The 26431-nt window shown below is 41.9% G+C and overlaps 1 protein-coding gene across 2 annotated transcripts in view; it reads left to right on the top strand.

The window, feature by feature from the left end:
- Positions 1–26431, top strand: part of Stk39 (serine/threonine kinase 39) — a 260743-nt gene that overhangs the window by 203334 nt on the left and 30978 nt on the right. For both annotated transcript variants that reach the window (XM_029470615.1, XM_021156379.2), the window contains exons 15-16: positions 3361–3413; positions 7118–7186. In XM_029470615.1, coding sequence (XP_029326475.1) covers positions 3361–3413; positions 7118–7186 — 122 coding nt within the window. The remainder of the gene's footprint in view (positions 1–3360; positions 3414–7117; positions 7187–26431) is intronic.

The following is a 26431-nucleotide window of genomic DNA, read 5'->3' as shown; positions in this document are numbered from 1 at the left end:
AGTATTTCTGTGTATATCAGGTATTTCCAGGACAGAACTGCTTGTCGTCCCTCTGCCATAGATTAAAATTAGAAACAAGGAAGACAGTGAATGTAATTATGTAAAGTGGGGAGAAGTGGTGGGCATTGGGAAGCAGAATAAACAGGCAGAGATATTTTGCATATCTCAGTAGCTGACTATTGGAATCAAATGGAGAAATACATAGCTACCATTAACTCAAAAATCTGAAGTATTCAATTCTCCTATATAATATTTTTCATTTAACATATAAAGTATGTTGGAAGCAACATACTGTGAATGATCTGTGGATTTCTTTCAGTGACTCATACCATATGAAGAGACACGCACGTATCATGACAAGGTGTTGTACTCTATTTATGGGATGCTTTTCCTTGTTTTAAGCCTAACTGCTCTCAGATTGTCTCTGCATTCCTGCCCCACCCAACTTCATGTTGGGTCCCTGCCTCTCTTCAGCGCTCACAAAACAAAAGGAACTATAAGGAAACAAAGTCAATAGGAGAAGAATCCCAGAGCAGTAACCTCACATGGGGTCCACTTAGTGTTGGCAGCTGCTGCTGGGCACAGGGCCTGCTCTGACGTGTGGTTAATAGACCCAGTGTCCCTTCCATAGAGAAGACTATTCTTCCCCTTTCCCAGCACTTACCCATCTCAGACAGCTTCTCTGATAAGGGTGGGGTGTTGTGCTCACTTCTCCGCCATCCTGGGGTTTTGCCTGTCTTGAGACCGCAGGTCTCATGTGTACTGTCACCGTCTGTCTCTGTGAGTCCATGTTCATCAGCCCCGTCAGGTCTAGAAGACATGTTTCTTAACAGTTATTCACCATCTCTGACTCAAAAAGATGTAACCCATTTGCAGTACTGGAGTTTTTCCCTGTTGACATAAGATGTCTAGTTGGGTCATTGCTTCCCCTTTATATGGTGAGACCGTTTACATTCCTTTCTATATAAGGTATATGTATATATCTTAGGAGGCTTCTACAGTAGTGGGTTCTCATCCACCCTTTCACACGGCCTGTAGTGTTAGTTCTTCCTCCCCTTAGTCCTTCCTTTATCCTTACCTCCATCTTGCTCCCTATTTACTCCTCTGATTCTCTTTGCCCCTTTTCTCTCTACAAGACAATACTCTATGTCTAGGGGACACATTTCATACACGGCAAGTGCTGTGTAAGTGGTTGTTACATTGTTTAAAAAGAATGTTGAGTGCAGGCTTACTTTTCACCATGTGCATTTTTGACTTGTAGTTGGTTGATTCCGAGGATCCAGAGCCTATAGATACAGAAAAGAATCCTGGGAGTTCACAGGCTCCCTCTAGAATGTATGCGGGCAGAACCGTTTATAATATTAAGAAACCAATTACTTCCTCACTCATTCCTTTTTACATACATTATTAATGGATTTTTTTCCTTAGAGAATATGCTGTATTGCAACATATGAACTCTACATATTCAGCCATGTGAAACGATTTCAGTCTGCTTGTGCATTTATTTCTCTTTTGTGAGGGAAAACTACTTTTATTTTTGCAATGGAGATCAAAACCAAGTCCACACACATATTAGACAAATGCTCTGTTTTAGAGATGAGCCCTCATTAAGGAAGTACTTATTTATAAAATATTTGAATTTGAAATTAGGAAAGTTAATTAGTTTTCTTTCAAGTAAATTGATGACATTTTTATTGGCTCTGAATTTTAAAACTATAAACCAGTTCTAAAATGGTTTCTGACACTCTGCTATTGTCTCCAATTTACTTTATGGTATGGATGGATAGATAGACAGACAGACAGACAGATGGACAGGCAGATAGATAGATAGGTAGATAGATAGATAGATAGATAGATAGATAGATAGATAGATAGATAGATAGGTAGGTAGGTAGGTAGGTAGATAGATAGATAGATAGATAGATAGATAGATAGATAGATAGAGAGAGATAGATAGATAAATAGATAGATAGATAGATAGATAGATAGATAGACAGACAGACAGACAGATATTTTAGGATGAGGATCCACACTCTTCAGTAGTGAGAGTTCCACACAGTCTTACTGGAAGCATAGTTGTAAGATGTCAGCTCTTAGAGGGCTTGTGGCCAAGTCCAGATGGTGAAACCTGAGGGCAGATGCAGATTTCTAGGTTCAGGAACATCTGGCCTTGAATTCTTGTCCTCTTCTTTTTTGCCCGTTGTCCCTTGTGGATTGGTATTAAATGTGGCGCAGCTTTTTCTAGGGAGTGAGAAGGGCTTTCTCTTAGCGGATACTGAGTCCTTTCCGGCTTCCTGGCCTCCTTGTGCTTAGTGTGATATGAATTGATAGCCCAAAAGTCTGGGGAGGGTAATGGGCTAAAGGGTCCAGAAACACATCAGCAGAAGCTATCACACAGGGTTGAGAATTAAACCCGGTGTGGTTGGTAGATCTCCTCAGTCAGGAAGAGGAGCATCGTCAAGGGCATTTGCTTGGGTTCTGTTTCTGTCTCAGTCTAACCCCGGAACCTGACACTCCTCCTTCTGCTTCCTATGCTGGTTGCACAGGCTGCTCTTACTGACATGATTTTCCTGTGTGTGTGTGTGTGTGTGTGTGTGTGTGTGTGTGTTTGTGTGTGTAGATAGATAGATAGATAGATAGATAGATAGATAGATAGATAGACGGACAGACAGATACTTTTAACAGTTTACAGCTCACCTTATCATTACTTAAACTTCATTTAAATAAAGAAATTCTCCTAGATTTTTTCCAAGTGTGATTTAGTTTGTATTAAATACATACTTATGTATATATTTTTACAGTTTCTGTATCTTATAGAATGTTTATTATCAATGGAGAGTTTTTCAACATTCACGGGTCCCTGAATTTGGAATAGGCTTTTAACAACAAGTACAGCTTCTTGTGGGTTTTTTTTATATGATTTAATATATGATACTTGTCTTGAACTCATTACAGCATCTGTTGTTCCTGATACGTTGTTTTAAAGTTCTGTTACTAAACTGCTACTGTCCAGGGGAATAAAACTGTACAGGACACCACTTAGATGATATGCTTCTAAAGATGTGTATTCTGAAAGTGGATTTAAGCTTATTGGGTTAGTATGGCTTTTATAAAATGAACATTTTTGTCTTGGGGATTTTGTGTTATCAGCATATTCATGTGAGGTAAATGTCATCAAATATATCTATTCAGTTATTGGTATCATAACTGTATCTTCCACTTGAGAAGATATTTGGGAGAAACCTAAAACTGTAAAATACTTCCTCCATGTTAGTCGCGTCCTGTAAAAACTGAGAGTAATTTGGTTTGATTAAACTCTGCCTCATTAGATTTTAATGTGCTTTATGTTATGTGTTTCAGAAACTCCAGAAAGGAACTTAATGACATACGATTTGAGTTTACTCCAGGAAGAGGCAAGTTTTAATTGAAATTATTATTTTGGTGGAACAAGAAACAAATGAAAAATTGATTACAAGTGTATGGTTGTAATTTGCTATTCAAAAATGTTTTGTCTACAAACAAACAAAGAGAGAAAGAACTTGCTAATTGTATGGGTTCTAAACTACTACTCACTATGTGAATATAGTGAGGCACATGTGTCACGGTGTACAGACACATGTAAATTAGATGTATTAGCTTAACCACGAAAATATATATGGGCTGGAGATGCAGCTTTTAATGGAAATGACAGTGAGAATTACCCCAGAAGACTCCGCCTCTCTTATGGCCTCCGTGTAATTTGAATAACTCAAGTATGTTACTTCAACTGCTTAATGGCTGGACTGCTTGTTTGTACATTTTCTGGATGCCAGAAGACAAGGCCATGTATTATTTCTATTTTTTATTATGTTTTGCAACAGGCATAGAGCCTGGGCATACAGAACAACATCAAGAAACCTTGGTTAATAGATATGTATCACAAGGAAAAATATAGGCTGCATTATTTACTGTATATCCTGTAGTTCAGAGAAGTAAAAATCAGACATTAATACATGCTAAGTTTGTAACTCTTTTCTATGGCCTGTGGTTTCTCTGTTTTACATACCTTCAAGGTCTACCCCGAATACCTATGTAAAGTACAGTGGTCTCATGCATTCTGATAGTGTCCATGAGTTCAGAGCTCACTTGGCTTTAGAGCTACTCAGGCACTAAACTGCCCCAGCCTCCTTCCTGTTCTCAACTGCCTGGAGGAGCCAGCATGAGCAATAGGCACTTCAAGGCTTGGAGTGTCCTGTCCATACACAATCATGACAAGTTGGTTTTTAAGTACTGTCAATCAAATACATTCCACTCTTAGGCCTTAAATGTTTGGGGTCCCAGATTTACTCCAGTCCTGATCATGGGCCCTCTCTATAAAACCAACCACCCCCTGAATATTTGAATTAGACAAAAATTTGAAGTATCCTCTACAAAATAAATGCCCTGGGCCCTAATGAGCTGGCTAGCCGGGTTTTCTTTTCAAGTGTGTCCATCTTTAATAACTTTAGATTGGTCTGCGAGATTGTACGACAGCAGTCACAGTTATCAAAAGGCCATTCATTTAGTCATAATATAAACATATTGACCAGGCGGTGTTGTGAATAAGATCTGCTAATGATATAATAGATGTTCCAAGCATGAGAAGGGGCAGATGCTTGCAGTGAGGTTGCCTCTTTTCATCCAGTTGCTTAAAATTGACTACAGCAATGAAAATCAATTTTAATTTTAAGAACTAACAAAGAAATGGATTTCCATCTTGAGGATTTGCGTGGTCAAGCCGGTCCCATCATCACTGGTCCATTTGCAGTGCCTGCGGCAGCCTCAGTTGCCAGGGATTGATGAATAGTCTCTGCTTTTGTTGCCAGGTGGATACGATAGCAGTGACTTGTCTGGTAATTGTCCTTTACTGGAAAGCGAGCACAGGCCTGTTAGGACTGGTCATGCTGTCTGTGACATTCCTGGTGCCTCCTGCTCTACACGCATCATCTGTGATACACACGTGCATATACACTTCATGTGCATTATGATTATGCTAACTATAAACAGGCATAAGACAGGATGGACACACAGAACAACCTCTGCTGTCTTTTGAAGACACACTCTTTTAGTTACTATGTTGTTGTATACTCTGGTACGTAGATGCTAAGATGTAATGTTTTTACCTGTTTAGCATCAATGTAGAACAAAAAATAAATTTCTAGGAAACTTGAAATAATCATATTTCTGGTCTAAACTATTACAGGTGTCTTTACTTACTTGTGTAGAAAAATGACCTCTGAATGCCATACACAGAAACAGTATTTCCTGTCTTGTCCAGCTAGCGTTAGCCAGTTGCCACTCCGCTATGATTCATCTGGTGCCCAGGGGACCTGAAAATAGGACCTGCTGTCCAATTTAATCACCAGGGAGTGACTATCACCCTGGCACTGGTTTGGTGTAGTTGTGCTTGGCATGTCCCTTTTCAGCTGCATTCTGAGAGTGACACTGCTTGCTGAAATGTAAGATTCAGATCTTCTAGCTGCTAGCGAGTCACTCGAGGCATAAAAGACTTCCTCCTGCAAGCCTGTCGCTCAGTACCTTCATTAAAAGGGCTTCCCTTCCCGGAGATCTGGATGATCACCAGGAACACAGAGATTCTGAGTGCCAGCAGCTTCAGAAAGAGTCACTCTGGGAACGTAACCATTAGGTGATCTATCCTCAAGTCCCCTTATCCACATAAGAGACATATCATTCCATGAGAGACCTTTATAAACTCTATTTTTTAACCTGCGACAAAAGGAGAAGGCCCAAGACAAGTTTACCTTGTGTGGAATTCACTGTTTAGTAAGCAGTCCCTGCCATCCATTTCTGTTTGTTGCATCCCATTATGAAATGGGAGAAAGACACAACCCTCAGAAGCATCAATTATATGCATTGGGTTTTTGTCGTTTCTGGAGCTTGAGCAAAGGAGACAAGCCATGCACCGCAACGTAGGATGTGTGTGGGATGTTTTTGGCGTTGCTGTGTCATCGCCACCACCACTGATTGTATTCTTAGTGTCACACACCAGGTAAAATACTTTAAATCCCCCCAAAGTATGAAAAGCAGGTCCCGCGCATGTATGTGTGTGCATATGGCACACATACGCAATGTCTACGTACACACACCTACTCTGTAAGCTCATTTATGTAGTCGCCACAGCTGTTTGATGCTGAGGGTAGATTTCTGCAGTTGTGCTTTGATGTTTGTCTGATGCAGCAGCTCTGTGGCTGCGTGTTCCCTGACCTTGGAAAACACTTATCCTGCTGTTTGTAGCCAGTGCTACTACGTGACCCTTAGAACATCTGAAAGCCATGGAGACCAAACCATCTCCTTCATTATAACACAGGGTTCTGTAATAGTTCTCTTGAGCATATTTCAATATGTTCTTCCTCCTTGAAAAGTCTTTAGTCTTTAAAGTTAGTGTTACCAGGCTCATTCATAACCTCTCATTTAAGTAATCTTGGCTGTATTCACTCACCCACTTGCTACAAGCCTGTTCAGTCCCATCTTTATGAGATTGCCAACTCCTGTCACTTGCCATTGAGAAACTACATTAATTTACCCAGCCATACTATGTAAGAGAATGAATCTGTTGCTATCAAATGATCAATGTTGTGTTAAAGGAGTTTCTTAATAGCACACATTTAAATAGTTCATCTTAATAGTCCAGCAAGCCCACGGGCTGTTGTATCAGATCCCACCCATTCAACCTTTGCTATAAATTCTTAACTCCACAGCCACGAATGATTGAAAGGGATTGATGGCAGCTGGAATTAACCTTGGCACGAGAGGAAAGCAATGTCATGACGAACACTTAGGTCTTCCAGCATGTACTAGAGGATTAATTTAGATGGTGGCCAGAGAGGAAGTTTTTTGGTTCACCAAAATGAAATACTTTTGCAGTAACATCTGTTAAATAAAAAACAAAATACAAATGACTTGTGGGAAAATATACCTCCTGGTGTTTCTGATTTTTTTTTTCCTAATAGGATCTGAATAGATGGATTAAAGTCATTGGGTGATTTTAGTAACTGAAATGTATGCTCTTTTGTACTGGGCTGGGCTGTTGATTTTTATGTTCCGGTTTCTAATACATATTCATCTCACATTTGGACAGATACAGCAGACGGTGTGTCTCAGGAGCTCTTCTCTGCTGGCTTGGTTGACGGCCATGATGTAGTTATAGGTAAATTGATTTTTAGTATGCAGTATCATTTTGTTGCTATATCAAATGGATATGTGTTTAGAAGCAAAATCTTTCATTAAGGAATAATTCACTCTGAAATGTAAAAGAGAATCTTCGTAAATTCTTTTGTTTATGTGAAATTGCATTAAGAATCATATTCAATTTTCTTCAAAGGTGTCTCGTGTATTTCCCTCCCCTTTTTGTAAACGTGATTTATGCTATGAGCTACTATAAGTATCACAGAGAAAAAAAAATCATATTGTAGTTCTGCATTTAGGTTGGCGTGGGCCTTAAAGAACATTCAACCCAATTCATTTGTTGTACAGGTAAGGAAACAGATTCTTAGTAAAGTTTTGTGTTTCTCAGACCCACGCAATGGGGTACTCAGTCCCTTTACCTTGAAACCCTGGGTCTTTATACCATTCATCTTTTTTTTTTTTTTTTTTGAATGAATAAAAAAATACACCTGTACGTAGTTAGAGAAGCTCACATGAGCCACACATGCTGATAGAGCAAGAAGTCACAGGCAGTTCTGTCAAGGACTGGGAGGTAAGAAGTCTCTTAGCATCATTGAGCAAGCCTGGTGTGGTTGCCTCTGCTCACTCAACAGCTCCATGCTCTCTTGGAAACAGTGGGTCTATGAGGCTTTTAAAATGTGGTCTGTCCCTGTGTATTCCTAATAATGGTTGAGTGATGAGGTTATTCAATATGTGAATGATCAAACACTGAATTAATTGTACTAACATTAATAAAAATGTATTGAGGTATCCTTGAAAAATAATCCTTCAAAATATTCTTCAAAAACAGTAATGATTGAAGTTTTGTGTTGTTTGCTTTGTTTGAATTGTATCTGTTTTGAGACAGGGAATCTGTCTGTGTAGCCCAGGCTCTAGTGGAATTCACCATGTAATCCAGGCTGACCTCGGACTCACAGAGATACGTCTGCCTCTGCCTCCCCAGTGCTGGGATTAAAGGTGTGCACCATCATGCCCAGTTTCCTATTCCAGTTTTTGAAGAATTCATTTATTCTAAATAAGTCTTTGCTCAATGATGGTGGAGTGTGTGACTCAGAGAATTTGAGGTAGATTAGCATATCTATCAGAATTGGCTCCTAGAAACCTGATAATATATATCACTGAAAAGTAAATTTCTGTATTTTATTTAAATGAGGATACACTGGGTTATGGTGTGAATTATAATTCTGGCTAAAAACTCAGCAACACTGTCCTGTATAAACAAATGGCGTGACAAATGCAAAGTAGGAAAACAAATTCTTTTGCACTAATTATAGGCAAAGTAGAGACAGTTAAAGCTCTCATTCCTTTGCCAAGGAGTGAGTACGTAAGGAGACGTGCCATGTTCTAAGTAAAATTTGCATACATAATGCACATATTTATGTATGCCTGTGCTTGTATCCCCTCAGCCACCTTTATCTTTCAGACTTTCCTTTATGGTCCTGTTAGGACTTCTGGCCAGCTGAGCTCTTGCCTCTTTTCTTAAAATGTAAAGTGAAGACTGAGAAAAAAACCATCAAGCCAACTTCAGTTCCTTTTTACATCTGACTTCTTACCCTGAACCTCCCAGTTCCTTGTTTAGAAGAGAAAACAAACAAACAAACAAACAAAAACATCCATACCTTTGTTTCTTAGTTTACCCAAAGAAAGAATGAGAACAGTTACTGCCAAAATCAGGATACACTGAAGTATACATATTCCTTGAAGAGAACTGTGCTCCATGTACTAAGCAGACAGAACTCAAAATCAGTTGCTCAAGTGCAAGTGGAATTTAAGACTCTTTAAATAACCCACTAATGCCCCCCTGTAGGAAGGAATAAAGAATGGAATTGTTGGGGGAGGGGGTAGTCCCTGTTCATTGAACACATTGAAACATTGAATCAAGAAGTGACACATTGAAACATTAGCCACTGGACTGGTACTGTACCTCTGAGCCTCAGTTATAGAGGTTAGGAGGTCACAGGCGTGCACCACTGGCCAATGGTCCAATCACTTCTGTGCAGTAAAGGGGGCAGGTTGATTTAGACACTGTTGTACAGATAAACTTGAGATCAGATAAGGTCCAGAGGGTGTAACCTGCAGTTCTTGGTGATGGGGCTTCCTGACTCCGACAGCTTATCCTTGTCCAAGCATTTGAGACAGCCTCAGAAAGTGCCATTCCTGTGTTCTTGTAGGAAACAAACAAACAAACAAACTAATTGTTTTCCCAAAGCAGTAGGTGTCATTTTATACTTTAGTTGTTGATTAGTCAACAGATACAGTATATGTACCCATGTCCCTGCTAACCAGTCTTAGGGATTCTCCACTGCCTCCCTTGTCACCCTCTCAAGTCTTCACTCCTTATGACCCAGCAGCATCTCATAGCTTTTATTTTTCACATCTTACAGAGTCTCTCCCTTGACCCTACATTTTACTAGAGCTGTTCTTTTTTCCAATGTCTTATAAGAAAATTTGCTTATAGACCCGTCTCTGCCTTCTTTCCTTTGTTACTGTGGTCTCCAGCCAGCAAACTCTAGCCAGGTTTTGGCCTTCCTCCTCCACTCCAGCTGTTACTGTCAAAGCCACATCTGGAGATGACCAGCCTGACAGTGAGGAGACAGGCGAAATGCTGGGTGCAACTGGAGTGGAGTGAAGACTGCCACCTCCCTGAGTCTGGTTAATTACCTGTCTGTCCTCTTTTTATGTCCCAAGTACTGGGTATAGAAGGCACGACCTTCCTCCATGATCATTGGGCTTTTAAATGAACCCTTTCTTGTTCCTCGCTCCAGATAGTGAGTTTCTTTCTGTATTTTACTGGATTCTCTTCACCTTTCTGACCTGTAGACACTGATGTATCCAGGAAGTCTAAGAGCATTCTTTCTTCTGTAATCACTTGCTCTTTGGCATGTCACATGGTGTGGTATTAGTCACCATCCTTCTCTAAGTTTCTGACTCAGAACCTTCTTTTGCATTGTAGACTAACAGCCAGTCCCCCTCCTCCCCCTTTTAAATCATCTTCCATTCGGAGGGCAGTCAACATCTGAAATTTAATTGTCAGTCTCCAAAATACAGCCCTTGGTGTTTCTGTAGTCCCACCTGACTTACATCCACCTACTCGCCCCTCCCCCTTTTAAAAATCCTCTTCCCTCAGGGGGACATTCAATATCTGAAATTTAATTTTCAGGCTCCAAACTGCAATCTTGGTGTTTCCTCCCCACCACCCAACAGTGGTCTTTCTGTCTCAGGGTGACGTTGATCTGTCTCTAGGCTTTCATGACAACACATGACAGTTATCCTTGACTTTTCTTTCTTTCACACCAAATTTCCAAATTAAATGATTACAGCATCTTAGAATTCCTAGTTGTCTCAGTTCTCATCTGTGTTTTTTTGTTGTGACCAAAAAAACCAACCAGCCAACCAACCAAACAAACAAACATTAAAAACAGCGTAATGAAGGGAAGGTTAGTTTGGTTTGAGAGAGTCCAGTCCATCCTGACGTGAAAGGCATGTCAGTGTTCGTGGCATGCTGGTGCATGTGGTTGATACCAGGAAGCAGAGTTCTCAGCCCTAGGTCAGTGGAAGCCCTCAAGCTCCATTCTACAGAAGTTATCCAAAAGGCTGTGCGACTTCCTCCGACAGCTGCAGATCAGGTATTTAAGTACGTGAGCCTAGAGAGGATCGGTTCATGTTTAATTGTAACACCCTATGCTAAATCCCTCTCGTCCCCCAGCCCAGTTATCACCACCAGTCTTTACTGAGATCTTGGATTCTGCCTTTGCTCCCCCAAATCCAGTCAGCCAGAGATAGGTAAGTGAATTAGATCACACATAAAGCATCACGTGGTCCCAGGCATGAAAGCTGCTCACAGTGCCCAGCTCAGGCAAGGAGTAAAATGCAGAGGCTCTGAGGGTTTGTTTGCCTTGGATGCGATGGATACTTTGGAATTCAGAGAAGTAATGGATATGCAATCTCGAGACTGTCCCCCAAACCACCGAGTCATGAACTCCCAAAGGACACACTTGTGCATGAGTCACATCCCAACTGAAAAATTGACCGGATTACACTAATGCTTCAGTCAAACCCTGGAATGTGTTTCCACCCAGGGGCCAGTGGTGTGCACCCCTTCCATGTATGTCCCAATCACTTCTCAAACCACCACTCTTCTCTCCACTACGCACACACCTGCCAGCCGCACCAGCCTGTAACACCAGCAAACTACACATGCCTGCCCTCCAGATGGCCCTTCTGAACGCTCACATAGGCTTGCCCTGTGTCTCTCGGTGCTTTGCCAAAGTGCCTTCCCTGACTCCCCTTCCCCAGCTCTGTCTTCATTGCTTCATACTTCCTACCTTGTCTATTCATATACAGCACCTTATGCCTTTCACTTATGTTACTATTTGTAGAATTTCTTCTTGAACATAATCCTTCCTCCCTCCCTCCTTCCCTTATTATTTCTAGATAGTTATCAGGTAACATCTCACTATGGCTGACCCCAAGCTTGTGTCCCACCTGCCTCAGCCTCCCAAGTACTGGCATTAAAAGTGTGCTTGACCACACCAAGCTAAACATTAGTTTTCTTTTTTTTTTTTTTTTTTTTTTTTTTTTTTTGAGACTGGGTTTCTCTGTGTAGACCTGGCTGTCCTGGAACTCACTTTGTAGAGCAGGCTGGCCTTGAACTCAGAAATCCACCTGCCTCTGCCTCCCGAGTGCTGGGATTGAAGGTGTGCCCACTACGCCCGGCTTAAACATTAGTTTCTTAAAGGCAGTCGATTTTATCTGTACTCTGGGCTAATCCATGATCACTGCTGAAGTGCTTTGATTCTAGTAGTGAATTCCACCACAAACATGTGTCTGTAGCTCTGTTCTGGTCCCTACAGCTATCTCAGAACCTTTTCATCAGAAAAGAATCATACTGAATAGATTATAGTGGCATGTTGAGAATCTTATTTTAAAGATAGTAAAATTCAAGTAGCCTTTACAAAATGAACTAAGTTTATATGAGGGAGGCTGCACAGAAAATAAAATAGCCTTTTCATGCGCTTTTCTTCAGCTTCTGTGATATAACATAGCTAACATTTAAATAGATTAAAAATCTTTTTTTTTCCCATCACTGTTTCTCCTTTGAGTTGGGCAAAATGCTTACGGTAGCATGAAAGAGCTGAAAAAGGCAGTGCTCCATGGGATGGAGCAGTGGGTGCCATGGCGTTTACTACAGCAGAGCAAACACACATTACAAAACTCTGATTACCTAGCTGTGGGGTAATCTGCCTGGAGAGCGCAAAGCTTCACGAGGCACAGTGTGGATTGAAGGAAGGCCACTGTACAGCCCAGAATGACTGCTTTCACGGAGAACAAGGGCAGGGCAAAATTTATGCACTGTTTGTAGGCGGAAATCATAAACCCACCTCTGTTATGTTTAAAGTTAGCACCACCTTAGGCAAGAAGCAGGCAACACTCTCAGGCCTTGTGTAAATAGACATGCAGAAGACGGTACTGCCTCCTGGCTGGCTGTTGCTTAAAAAAGTAAATTCCTGAGGCAAAAAGAAAGTAAATGATACGCATGTATAAATTTGCTTATCTTGTCTGCCTAGGTTGGCTATAAAATGTAAATAGACAAGAGTGGAGTCCTCGGTTACAGTTATTTTAAAGAGGATTACCAAGAAAACTGATAGGAAGAATTCAGAAAAATCCCCTCTCACCCCTGAGGATCAGTTACCCATGGGAAAAGTCTCCCTAGGAGGTGGCTACGTAGAACCATGTGGCTTTCTCTGTATTATAAAAGTAGTTCTAAATTTTTCCCTGGACTTGTGCAAGGTCTTTGTCATTTTCTTTAATGGCTTTTGGTATCTCACCAGTTGGATAAAGGAATGGGGTTTGTAAGGAGAATGCAGAGCTCCTCAAAGCTGCCCACCACCGGCAGGCAGCCGCAAGACTCAGTGCAGAGGCCAGGGCCCACCACCGGCAGGCAGCCGCAAGACTCAGTGCAGAGGCCAGGGCCCACCACCGGCAGGCAGCCTGCAAGACTCAGTGCAGAGGCCAGGGGCCACCACCGGCAGGCAGCCTTAAGACTCGGTGCAGAGGCCAGGGGCCACCACCGGCAGGCAGCCTGCAAGACTCAGTGCAGAGGCCAGGGGCCACCACCGGCAGGCAGCCGCAAGACTCAGTGCNGCCACCACCGGCAGGCAGCCTGCAAGACTCAGTGCAGAGGCCAGGGGCCACCACCGGCAGGCAGCCGCAAGACTCAGTGCAGAGGCCAGGGGCCAGATGCCCGAGCTGAGGACTGGAGGAGGGTGGGCCGGTTCATGTGTGAGCAAAGTGCCTGCTGACTGCTGTCACTAGGGTTCTCTGCCACCCTGCCTGGGCTCTCTTTAGAGGTGGATTTTGAAAGCAGATGTTAGAATGTCTATTTCTAACAAGGGAGACATATTTCTGCATTATTTTATGCAATATTACTGATACATTTTGAGCCAGATGTTATGAAGCATATTTTAATAATGTTTTATGAAAATTTTATGAAAATAATGTTTTTTAAAATTTAATACTCAATACTAATAAATAGATATGGCCTACTTGAAAATACATATATGTCCTTGTAAGTTGGCTCAGGACTTTGAGAGATATTGTTCATTATTTTCTGAAAGAATCATTTTCCGCAGGACTGCATGTAAACTCTGCGGAAATGTCCGCTCCCCTGCCAGCCCTTCACATCCATAAGCTGGAAGACAAACCTATAGAGCCTCAGAGCGTGGGTTTTTATCATTTTATGGCATGCACCTCTCATCATGCTGTGCTTCTGGTGCTGGGACCTGTCTTCTCAGCTATGGGCTCTCTCTCATCCTTACCACTCAATATGGTAGATAAAGAAATACACTTTATCCCATTTCACAGATTTACCCCTGGAGCAGCACCTGAATGGATGATTTAGGACAGTGACAACATCGCTGCCCCTTTAAAATGAAATTATGATCAACAGGAGTTTGGTTTGCAGTTGTGTGCCTTTCTTCCTTCACCCTCTCTCCGCCTCATTCTTATCACATGACTTTTAGGAAGGAAATAGTCTTTTCCACTAGGATGTTCTTGAGTTTGGATGTTTTGGGGAGTCCAGACAGTGAGATTCCTGTATCATGATCTCATCTTACACTTCTTACAGGTGTGAACTTCCAGGCTCCAACCTCAAGTCCCAGCTGCAGGAGTCCTGGGCAGAGAGGCTGGGAGTTTGCGTTGTTCATAAGCATCCCAGGTTCGCCCTATTCACACGGGGGCCACCTTTACTTTTTGTTTTCAGTATCCTAATGCGGGCTGTCCTTCTTCCTCAATCTCTGTGTCTTCACAATGTTATTATTCTCCTTTGCTTTTCTGATTTGCTTGGTTATCTTAACTGCTTGGAAGTTGGTATACTTTTTACTCTAATGGATAGTTAACATTTTTACAAAATTAAAACTAACCTTGTTGGGAATGGAGAGATGTCTCAGTAGTTGGGATCGTTTTGTTTGTTTTTCTAGAGGGTCTGGAGTCAATTCCCAGCTTTCACATGGCGGCTGGCACCTGCCTGTAACTCCGGTTTCAGGAAATCAATACCCTCTTCTGACTTCCTGGACCACCAAGCATGCACATGTTACAGAGACATACATGCAAGCCAAACACATACATTTATTTTACCTTAGAAAATACTAATATTACCACTCATGCCATAGTAGACCCTGCATGGAGTTTCATCTTTTGTTTTTCTAGGTGATAGTAAAGCATTTTTAGGCTCCAAAGTATGTAAGCAACAGAACCTTGGATCCCTTGGGAACGTGTGATGAGAGTTCACAGCTGTTCTCCATCTCCGTTTAGCACTGCGCACGTCTGTTCTGGGTGATCGGAAGGATTGAGTTGCATTGGGCTTTCATGACAGACTGTAGAAAGAGTGAGATTCTCTTTCATTCAGTTCAGCCACATTTCCATGGCGTTTACCGATATTGAAATTGAATGAAGAAAGGTTTTCCTGAACAAAATCGTCTATAGTGCACAATTATGCTATTTTTTAAAACAAATAATGGTAGTTTTTTTTAGAAAAGAAGATATCTTCTTACACACCCTCTGGGTTTAGGCAGCTTTGGAGACAGTTTGAGTAATGTCAATAAATGTAGTTGAATGGCTCTTGATCAGAAATTCTGTGTTGGGGAGGGGGTGACTGGATAGATGGCTCTGCAGCTAAGAGAGCTGATTGTTCTTCCAAAGGGCTGGGGGTCAATTCATGGTGAGCACCGGGATGGAGGCTCACAACTCCAGTTCCAGGGAGTCTGAGGCTTTCTTCTGGGGTGGGGCATAGACCTAGACAGGGCAAAACACCTGTATGCACATTTCTAAAACTAAAATTAAAAACAAAAACAAAAACAAACAAACAACAACCCCTTCGTGTATGTAGGATTGAATATTCCAGTGCTGACTCCTTTCCTTGGGTCCTTTTAATAAGCCAATAGTAAACACTGAACAGTTAACTATGTCAGGGTTTCTGATTCTTCTCTAACTGCTGCTGCCAGTTCTCTGCAACTCGGGGCTCCTGGTTGTCTGAATACCCCCTTTGCTCAGTAAATGTAAGAGTCATAGCACGGGGAGGAGTTCTATGCTGTCTGGGTCCCCACTGCACAGACACATATACAAAAGCAATTTTTCCAAAAGGATTGCCTCTGGATAAGGGGTTGCTGACCTGTCCTTGTGATAGATGGGCATCGTGTAGTTAGTTCAACTCTACCTTTCCACATACACACAAGTGCTATTCCTAGGAAGGTCTCCTGTAAAATGACATGTTATCGCCCTAAAGATATTGTTTCTACATTACAAGATTATGAATCAGAACAGCAGTAAACTACACTGTAAACTCTGTTTACCAGTTAGTATCACCTCTTTTTATTTACTGGGGAGATGGGTACTATCTGTAGAAAACCCCTTGTAAACATAGATCCCAGCCAAGCTTTATCATGTAAGTGAAGTAAGAGCTTGCCAGTGGATTAGTCTGAGTCCCCAGAGTCCTGCTCTTTCGGATACTTTAAATTGTCCCGTTTTAATCAAAAAGTTAATCTACCTTTTAGTTCTAAAATCAGGTATGTGCGAAGATTATGCTTAGTGTATTCAGACTTTCAGACTGATGGCTAAGCCCCATATTGCCAGTCTTTTCTTATGACAAGGACATCTTTCTGATAGAACTAATTAAAGTCGATTTATTTGGCTAAGGAAGTTAAGTTTAGTCCTTGTGGTAACATACCACTTAACATTACAAGGTGTCTCAGACTTAAGTGAGTCATGTTGAATTGTTCACTTTAGTAGACAAAATCCATCTTTCGTGGTCTACAATGTATGTGTGGATGTACATGCTTATGTGTGTGTGTGTGCGTGCATGGGTCTGTATATAGTGTGTATCTGTTTCACCAGTCTCTGGGCTTAAGTATGACTATTCCAATAATAATACAGGACTCTAGGTATAAACATGATCCATTGTACTTATTAATAGTCTGACAGGTCTCTCTCACCACCAAATGAAATTTCACTGCTATTTTTTAAACCTGTCACTGTATCTTATGCAAGATAAGTAAATTCTTATGCAACAGGGAATAAAGCTATTGCTTAGCAAATCAAAATGCAATTAAGAAAATAAGTCCACACTTTGGGTCTCAGTATTGGTTAATATCACTGTGTTGGAATCATATCCAATTATGTTTAACTTTTATCTCGCATCCTAAATTCTATTACCATTTTTGGACAATGACCTTCTTGAAGACTCTAGGAAAACCTAGCTCTTACTCTTCAACCACACAGGTTTAGGATCCAAGAAACAGTGTGTAAGAATGCTATTGCCCCTGAATTTATTTTAAGAAAAAGAGACACTTTCCTGGTCACCTTCCAACAGATTGACCAGGCCCTATTCATTAGACCTATGCTCTTCCAGTTATAAAAGTCAACCTTGACACACATTGTTCAGTAGCACAGGCTGTTATTTGGTAACCTATGTTGTACACCTCACAGGGCTGGTCTTCCTGTAGGATTCTTGCTCAGTGAACTACAGGAGGATTCAATGGGAAACCATAGCCCAGAAAGCATCCTAAGATAGACACATAGCTGCAGATTCCTGGGCCTGGCTGTGAATCCATCTGCCCAGAGCTCACTGCAGCAAACAGCGAAGGAGCTGTCTATTCATTAGACTTGGAAAACATTTTTTTCCACTTAATTTCTTAACAGTAAAATGCCTTCAACCGTTAGTGAGTTTATTTAGCCGTGAGATACACATTACTGAAAATGAGGCTATCTTATACAAAGCATTTTTTCAGTAATAGACTCCTTGGAGGGCTAATTTATAACTAGCTCTTGAGACTTCTTACCATCTTGTATTTGTTGGCCAAGGCTCTAGAAAGCAGTGTATCCATGGCTTAATTCTTGCTTTGTCTTCCTTTGCTGTGGGGGGACTGTTGCTTCTTTACACATCTTCCTCACAGTTTTTGTTTTGTTTTGTTGTTTTGTTGGGCCTTTCTTTCTTTCTTTCTTTCTTTCTTTCTTTCTTTCTTTCTTTCTTTCTTTCTTTCCTGTCCTTTTGTCAGTGGTCCCAAGTCATAAGATAATACCTACATAAAATGATACACTACTTCTAGAAATAAAGAATACAACCTAGAAGTCATAGTTTAGATGTCGCTGCTTTTAAGCCATATACAAATGTAATAGATTATGCTGGCTAATGGGCTAAGCCCCTGACATAGCAGCATTACAGAGACTGTCAAGACTTCTTCAAAAAAGAAAATTAAAAGTTGTGTTTAGTGTTTGATAAATGTATATTACATATATATATATTATGGGTATGATAAGTTAATTTGGATTTTTTTCAGGGTGTATTTTTTATGTTAAAAAAAAAACCTACACTTAATATAATTCCGAACAGTGGCTTTATGTTGCATTAGCAATGACAGCTTAGTTTTCTAGACATAGTCTGAAATATCAATGCAGTTCAGATATCTTCAGATTGAATAGTTAGCCACTATAAAGCAACCGGATTCTACTGGGAATTCCTGTCTCAGGCGTTCTTAGATTGTCTATGCAATGGTGGTCTCACTGGCTCCCTTTCTTCTCCCAAAATATGGCTCAGCAAATGTCATCAAGTAGCCTGTGGTCAGTGCCCACATCAGGTGTGCTGCTTCCAGAAGCCCTCTCGGCACTCCTGTTACTGGTTGTATATTCTGTCATCTAGAGCCCGAAGCTGCTGTAACTATTCAGTGAATAAAGCATGCCGCTCGCTCTGTGCCCCGGCACACCTGGTACACAAAGCAGGCAGAGTCATTACCCTTGTGAAGCCCTCAGTCTAATATGAGAGCAGGCATTCAGTAAGCCAGTACACGTTTTACCTCTGAGACTGCCAACCCCCAGAGGTGCCGGTATGAAGGAAACGCTGTGAGTTATAAAGACTGTTTTAGACATGGGCCACCTTGGGGTTAGGAATAAGGAAGTTCTTCCTGGGAGAGATGAGTGCTTGTGTCTGTCTGTGCTGAGCATATGTGCAAAAAAAAAAAAAAAAAAAAAGGACTCAGAATACACAGTCAGGTCAGAGTGACCTGATCTTATAAGCACAGTGAGCAGGGGCCAGATCACCAGGGACCTTACAGAGAGCCACCAGCCATAACGACTTGCAACTAAATCTAGTTGCTCAACTTTGAGACTTTGTATAAAACAGGAACTCTGTGCATTCCTTTTTCTTCTCCTATAAAGAAAGGCAAAGTAATAGTTTCCTTTAGACTCATGTCATTATGCAAAACACCCCAGCATACAATTTAAGCTGGATCCTTTTACTGCATAAATAAATGCAAATGTTTATTCCACTACTTTTGTTTTTATTGACTAGTGTTTTCTTTGTTTGTTTGTTTTACATTCCTATACTTGTATATAGTGAGTTCCATTTACTCCCACTCCACCCTCCTATCTCCTCCTCTCAGTCCCCACAGGTTCTTTTTCCATGTTCATGTCTTTCTGTTTTGTTATAACTCACTGATTTTCAACTGAACTAACTAAGTGACCTTGAGTTTGGGAGCTAGCGGATGGAACCTGGTAGCTTCACCATTGGTAGACAACTGATGACAACACCTGTCTCTCCCATTCTCCATCAGTAGCTAGTTGTTCGGAGTAGATGACAGGGTCCCGTGAATCCCTCCCCCAGTGCATGATTGGGCGTTGGCAGGGCCGGTCTGGCCCAGGGCCAGTGAAGGCAGTTGTACTTGTAAGACTGGGCTTACAAAGGATGCAGCATGCCCTCCAGGTCGCTTTGTGCAGCCCCTCTTTCCAACTTCCAGGTCTTGCATGATGTTTTCTGACACAAAAGGGGTGAGAATCAGATTTCCTGTTTAGGGCTGAACCATCCACCCCCACCCCCCCAATCCCAATACTGTTCTCAGAACCCTGAGCAGTCCAGAATCTCTGAATGTAATCCCTTCACTGGGCAGAGGGGCTTCTCTGATTAAGGACAAGAATACCCTTTGTCTGTGGCTTTAAACAGGAGAGAAGCGGGAGGGGGAGAGGAGGGGGCAAAAAGAATATGAATCCCCATGGGATTTAAGACCTTCCCAGCCATGGGATTTTTGAATTGGCTTCACAGTACCAGACATAAATTCCCTCCTGTGCCTCAGGCCTCAGATTCAACTAGAGAGCAGTTTGCTATCCTGAAACCTTCTTACCTGGCAAGTTGTCATTTGTAGTAAACAGGGTTCACTGTTGGTAAGACTGTTGTTATACCCTCCCCCCCCCACACACACACGCATATACACCCAAGGCAGCATCTTACACAGTGCCTTCAAGCACTGTGAAAACTGCCAGCATAGAGGAAACTTTCCTCACAGTTCCAACTTGATTCGTCTATATTTTGCAACCTAGGTATGTGGTGTAGCATCTTAGGTACTTCATATGGGTAACCAAGAGGAATGGCGTGAGCCTGCATTATTCGGGGGGGGGGGGCGTTTTGGGGTTTTTCTTACCAACAGCTAATAAAGATGTGTCTAGAACCAGTAATATCTAGGCACACAAAACATCTCTATCATAACTTATTTTTTAAACGTATATCTTTAATTAGCTTAACAAGTAGTAGGTTTCTGTTTGGGTTTTTCCTCCTACAGTCTTTGTTTAGAGTAACACTCCCTCTTGCTTCCATCAGCCCTCACTCCCATCCTGCTTAAACCTCACTTTCCAGTGATTCCCTTCTCCACTTTCATGCCATCCATGATCTGCTATCTCCCATCTCTTTAGACACATTCAGCACCTGCTCTCTGCCCCCCCCCCCCCACTCAAGGCTGAGGCTAGTCAGAACCACAGAGGGACAGGAATACAGTCCTTGACAACTGGAGAAACAAAAGCTGAAATGTTTGAATATTCTAGATTCTCTTGTATTTGAAAGGTTTGAAAACTCACTGGTAATTTAATGTTTGGGGACCCAGAAGAACTTCAGAGAAGCCATTCAGGAATTCTCTATCCAGTTTTTCGATCAAAAGGAAATTAGAATATTGACAAAAGAGAACACACAGGCATTAATTGCAGATATTTTTCTTTACATTAATTCGTGACCAAAGGGCCTTCATGTATATTCCCAAAGAGAATGCTGCATATTTGCATTTCCTATTGTGACATAAATTACAGCGTGGGCTGAGGTAGCACCATCCATGCAGTAGGACTATTATCACCGTCATAGAGAACAGAATGTGGGAAATATTCATGTTTGTCGAGTCGAAGTAAGCCTGCCATTTCAAGTCCATTAATTGCAATAGAATTGAGCGAATTTTCGGAGACTAACACTATAATTACCGAGATGAAAGTGAGTATTCAAAGGATCGCACGTTCAGAATGCAGGCTCAGTAAACTAAGCTCATGTTTTGCGCCCCTTTGTCCTAGCAGACTGGAAGCGGGGGCTTGGGCCAAGTTTGCTTGTGATTTCTGGATTGTTTATGAGTTAGTTGTTAAAGGTGTCCGGGCCCACTAGTCATTCCTTTGTCTCTGTCTTCCCTTTAACCAGCTTTAGTCTCTCCATAGTGCTTTCAAAGGAAAAGGCTCTGAATGCTTGTGAGCCGTAGAGATGAGCAGTACATCAGAAACAGCCACAAGGACTGTGGTCTCCGTACCTGCCATTGTTAACTCCCTGACTCCAGGTCGGTTCTGGTGAAGTCCATAACCACCTCATTGGTTATTCATAGAACCTGTTGCTGTCAGTGTCTCTGGTGGCTGCACGGCCTTCCATGCTGTGCTGTCTAAGGATCCACTACTCCAAGCTCTTAGGCCCGAGGTATTTCAGACAGGAGGATAGTTTTTCAAACTTTTAAATATTTGCCTATGTATAACGACATCTTGTAGATGAAGCCCAAATCTGATCTTAAGATTCATTTATGTTTCATAGTCACTTTACAGACATAGCCTGAAGGCAGTTTCATACAGTGTTTCCGTTGCCATGTGCCTGAAACAGATCTTGAAGTTTCAGTGTGGTATTTCCAGCTTGCGGCATCCTGACAGTGCTTGAAAGGGTTTTGAATTTGGAGCAGTTCTGACTTTGGATTTTCAGATTAGGAATGCTCAACTTGGGAGCTTTTTGTGGTTAACTTTAAAATAGTTGCATCTTTATTTAGACTTTTGGAGACTACTGAAAAGACTGTGTTGCTCAGTGAAGGAGCACAGCCTTGGGGATAAGACAGGTCCCATGACCCTGTCCCTTAGCACCTGCAAGTCTGGAATTTCAGCAATCCAGTCTTTTTTGTACTCAGACCCCAGGGTTCCATGGACTGCTGAGCTACAGAAATAGACCTAGACCAGCCTCTCAGGCTGGGGCAAGTGACATTTTGTCCTTTATGTTTTAGGGCTAGTTCATCTGCCTCTTATACAATTGTTGGAGAATCGAAAGCGGAATGGTGGGTTTTGCAACTGCAATAGGCAGGAAGTGCCCGTAGGGGGTGGAGTGGGGCTGGAGCTGGGGAGAGGAGAGTCTTAGCTAACTGTAGACCAACTAATCACAGTGGACATCATGTATCCCAACAGTTTATGAGGACTCCATAGCAAACGTGTATTTTTTTTTTCCAAGGAATGGCTCTTAGAAGCTCCCAATTGCCTATCTCTTCTGTCAAGTCGCTGGTCTAGGTTGACCTAGCATCCATTGCTGAACAAACCCTGTACTAGTGCAGGGTTGACATCCCTGTGACCCCTTTGTGGGGCATCAGTTGTATTCACTGCAGGCCTTGAAATCTTACTCTTCTAAAATGTCTTCCATAAAACACTCATTCTAGGTATAGATGATTCTTCAGAGAATTTCTTAGATCACTTTTAGGTTATGCCACAGTGGCGACACATAGCTTTCCGGGATGCTATTGAGACACATTATTTGCAACCCATTTTCAAAAGCGAAGAATATTAAAGAGGAGGAAAAACCAGCATGCGCCTCCCGCGGGGGCTTGGATTTCATAGGTGAGTGTCTCACACTTGACAAGAGAGCAACATCTAGTTTGTTTATGTATTTTCCTTTGGATTCCGCATGCTATGTGTTCTTATTTTTAATCAACAAGCCCTCTATTATGGCAGGTGCACAGTTGGCACTTCATTTCTGATTGTGTTGTTTTGTTCCGTTCTCTTAAACTCCATTTGGTATGCAGGAATTCATTCTTAATTATATATTATAGGCTTTCCCCTGACTTGAAACCATGACTCCTTTTGTTTGAATATGTTAAAAAAAAATAAATCCCAGACTGCCAAAAAGAGGTGATTTTTTTTTTCAAAATTACTGCAGCCCACATTTTCCATCTCAAGTCTTAATCACAGTTCTCACGGAAATGAACCTAGGCAGTCTTAATTGAGTGCCTCTGTGCCTGTGGAATACTTTTCCTCTGTTGGCATACCAAAATTGAAATTCGTGGAGCTTGGAGTTTTTACCGCAAAGATTCTGAGCCACTGCTTAGTTGATAACCCACCCGCGTCCTTTTTACTCTGTGCTTTGACTCCAGGGAGAGCTGCTTGCTTCTCTAGGCTTTTGCCATCATGGAGAGGTTTCACTCTTAGAGCCCAAGGCTCCAGTCTCTCCTACACACGGACTTGGCTTGGCCTGGACAAATACAATTTTTGGAATTGATTGCCGGCATTTGAAAATTAGGACAGATAGTTGATGGAAGAACACAGCCTTGACCGACCTCAGAAAACAGAGGAGATCCGAATGCAATTGGGCCAACCTTCTGCCTCTCCTCACCCACGTGCAGTGCTCCTTCTGGACCCCCAGAGACAACTCTGCAGTCTTGTAGAGCACATTCGTGCTAACTGGTGCCATCCCAGTCTCTTTCTACACACAGAGCATGCCATTCACATAGGGTTAGAATACTTTTAGAGCAAGAGCCAAGTGTGGCTGTTTGGATGATGAGGCTCCAGTGTGAGAGTACTGCTCAATAGCTTGATGATGATCCTGCTTTACCTCAGTGGGAGTTCTCAGCATTCCCAGACAACATCTGGGTTAGAAGAATATCAGCGCGGGCCACGTGGTCCAACTTTGGAAGCCGGTGCATAGCAGACTGTTGGACTATGGAGTTCTAAGCCGTGAAGCTGTCCCCCTGAGGAGAAGGAAGACCTGTGTCTCGTGAGGATTGTTTCGAAATATCCACCATGAGGGCCACTCCTCTTCTCACAGACCCTTGGTGAATCGTTAATGTGAATGATGTGTTCACTCTGGGATCCGGATGTGTTCCCATCCTAAAATGGAAAACTGCCGTATTCACCTACACACAGAAGCCACGTATCTTCATACTGAATTGGCAGCGCGTGCCATGCCGTTCTAGCTTTCGGATGGTTATGGCATCACCATAATGTCCTTCATTGCTCCTGGTGCTTCTTATTTGACCAAACTCCAAAACCTCTTCCACTCCCATTAGACACTCACTTTATGACTTTATCTTCCTGTTTCCGCTCAGGTGGACCAACCATCATTAACCCAGGTCAGCATCCACCCCCATCCGGACTTTTGAGTGATGGCCCGGGCTGAGATATTCCAGTGTTAGTAGCAATACAGGCAGACATAGCCATTATACTAATGATCTCTCGGGGTTTTTTGTTTGTTTGTTTGTTTGTTTGTTTGTTTTTCTAGGATGACTTAAAAGTCTGTCATGATAACTTCCATCACTAGGGAAGTGTATATGGCAGAATACTTGTAATTTTTTTCAGTAATAGTTTACTTGGCCATTATACTATTTAAATAATCAAAATGATTGTGTGGTTTAGCAAACTTTAAAGGTTTTTAAAGTCTGCCAAACATGATCACACACAAACATTTGTTACCTTGACACCTATGTAATCTCCAGTGACCTTACTCGAAAGCCCATGGAAGACCTTACCATGGAACCCCATCACCACCTAGATTTCTCATGTGCCGTCACCATTTTAGACCCCAGTTGAACACCGTAGCTCAGTTAGAGTGTTACATATTGAAAACATTACTTCTCTGTCTTTGCTGTGAGGGAGAGGTCACGTGAGTGAACTGAGTAACTTTCCATGTGCGAAGGGGGTTTTGCTGGCTCTGTTGACTGTTTCCTAGGACACTAGGATGATAAAATATTTATTTAATAAATATTTGGTAGCTGAATGAATGAATTACTAACTTGACTCCAACACACAATTGCGCATATTATAAAGATATACGGGGCCGTTTTTTGCTATTGGATTTTGTAGGTCTTAATCAAATTGCTGGCATTTACTAGCAGCAAACGTTGGGGTTCACATTTGAACTGTGGAGATTTATAAACTAAGCAGGGTAGGCACTCAGAGTTTCTACCTTCCAGAATTATTTCTCAGAAGCCAGAAGTTAGATGTGCAATCGTTTTTTACTGCATTAGCCAGGCAAGAATGAATTCATCATTTTTATCTCACCATTTCTCATTAAAAGACTAATGCCAATATCTCCCACAGAACAGAGCCAACTTTCAGCTGGTGTTAAAGTAAGAACCTAGGTGTACATTTGAACAGCACACGGAGGACCTATGGCAGATTAACTCCTTGGTAATGGAAAATATATACGTTTGAGTGACCTCCAGCCAGCCGGAAATAAATCCTGTGCATAATCTTGCCAGCCTGTCAGTTGACCATGAACAGGGCCCTCGTTTGTCTTAGGACTGCCTGCAGAGCAGGTGTCAGGCCCTGGCAGTCTCCTCTGGGGTTGCTCTAGGAAACTGCATCTTAGATAAGCTGATGCTGAAAGTATGTCACTGTCATCCTTTGTCATTAAAGGAGTGCTGCCTGACCTGAATATGTGGTGGGGAGGAGTGCTGCTCTGTTTAGCCTCTGATAGCTGTTTACTTGGTCTTTGAACTTCCTTTTCATTTGTTCTTCAGCTTCTGATTCTTTGCACCTTTTCAGTCAGGCCTCGTGCTTTTACACGAGGCTTTCTCTGCATGTCAGCAAGGACTCTGAGTGCACTGTCAGGAAGGCTGTAGCGTGTTCTGTGTACACCTGGCTAGGCAACCTTGATCCTGAGTTTTCCTCTCTTTAGGGCCCTGTTTATATAACTGAGAATCTAATGGGTGATTGATGTGTTTTCTTTTGACTTCACATTTTCCTGCAATTAGCAAAACTCCCTGTCTATAATGTATGTGATGCAAATAACCCTTAATTGGACGGAAGTGATTATTTCGTTTTTACTTTTGTAAAAAAAAAAATCTCTCTCTTTCTCCCTCTCTCCCTCCCTCTCTCCCCTGCCCCTCCCTCCCTCCCCCTTCTCTCTCTGTGTGTTGTGAAAAATTGCAAACCTAACATTCTTTGGAATTTCTCTGATGATCTGCACTGAGAGTCCGAATCTTTGGCTTGGCTCCACTACCCCCATCATCCACTGCCCTCTAGCTGTCCCCACGAGAAACTGCTTTTGGGTTAAAATCAACCTTCTATTTAATGTCTTAGATTTGTGTTTCTTCTTGCTGTAAAAAAAAAAAAAAAAAAAAAAAAAAAAAAAAAAAAAAAAACAGTACAACCGGTTCCTTGGGGACAATGAATTGGAAGCATTGGGCAGCAGCAAGATTGCCACCAGAACCAGTCCACAGGATCATTTATCCTTGGTGTCATTCATTCATGGGTAAAACCGTAGGCCATGGCTGACTATTTGTTACCATGGCTACTCTTCTTGTAAAACACGACCCATAATCAAGCAATCAAGTAACCTATCTGCTCATCCATCTCCTCCGGAAGTCTTCTAGAGGCATTTTTCTCAATATCCCCAAATACTGTCATTCTTAAGGTAGTTTGAAGC

The sequence above is a fragment of the Mus caroli genome, chromosome 2 (assembly GCF_900094665.2).
Source record: "Mus caroli chromosome 2, CAROLI_EIJ_v1.1, whole genome shotgun sequence".
Lineage (NCBI taxonomy): Eukaryota > Metazoa > Chordata > Mammalia > Rodentia > Muridae > Mus > Mus caroli.
The sequence above is the reverse complement of the archived record's forward strand: the minus strand, read 5'-3'. Positions and strand labels throughout refer to the sequence as shown.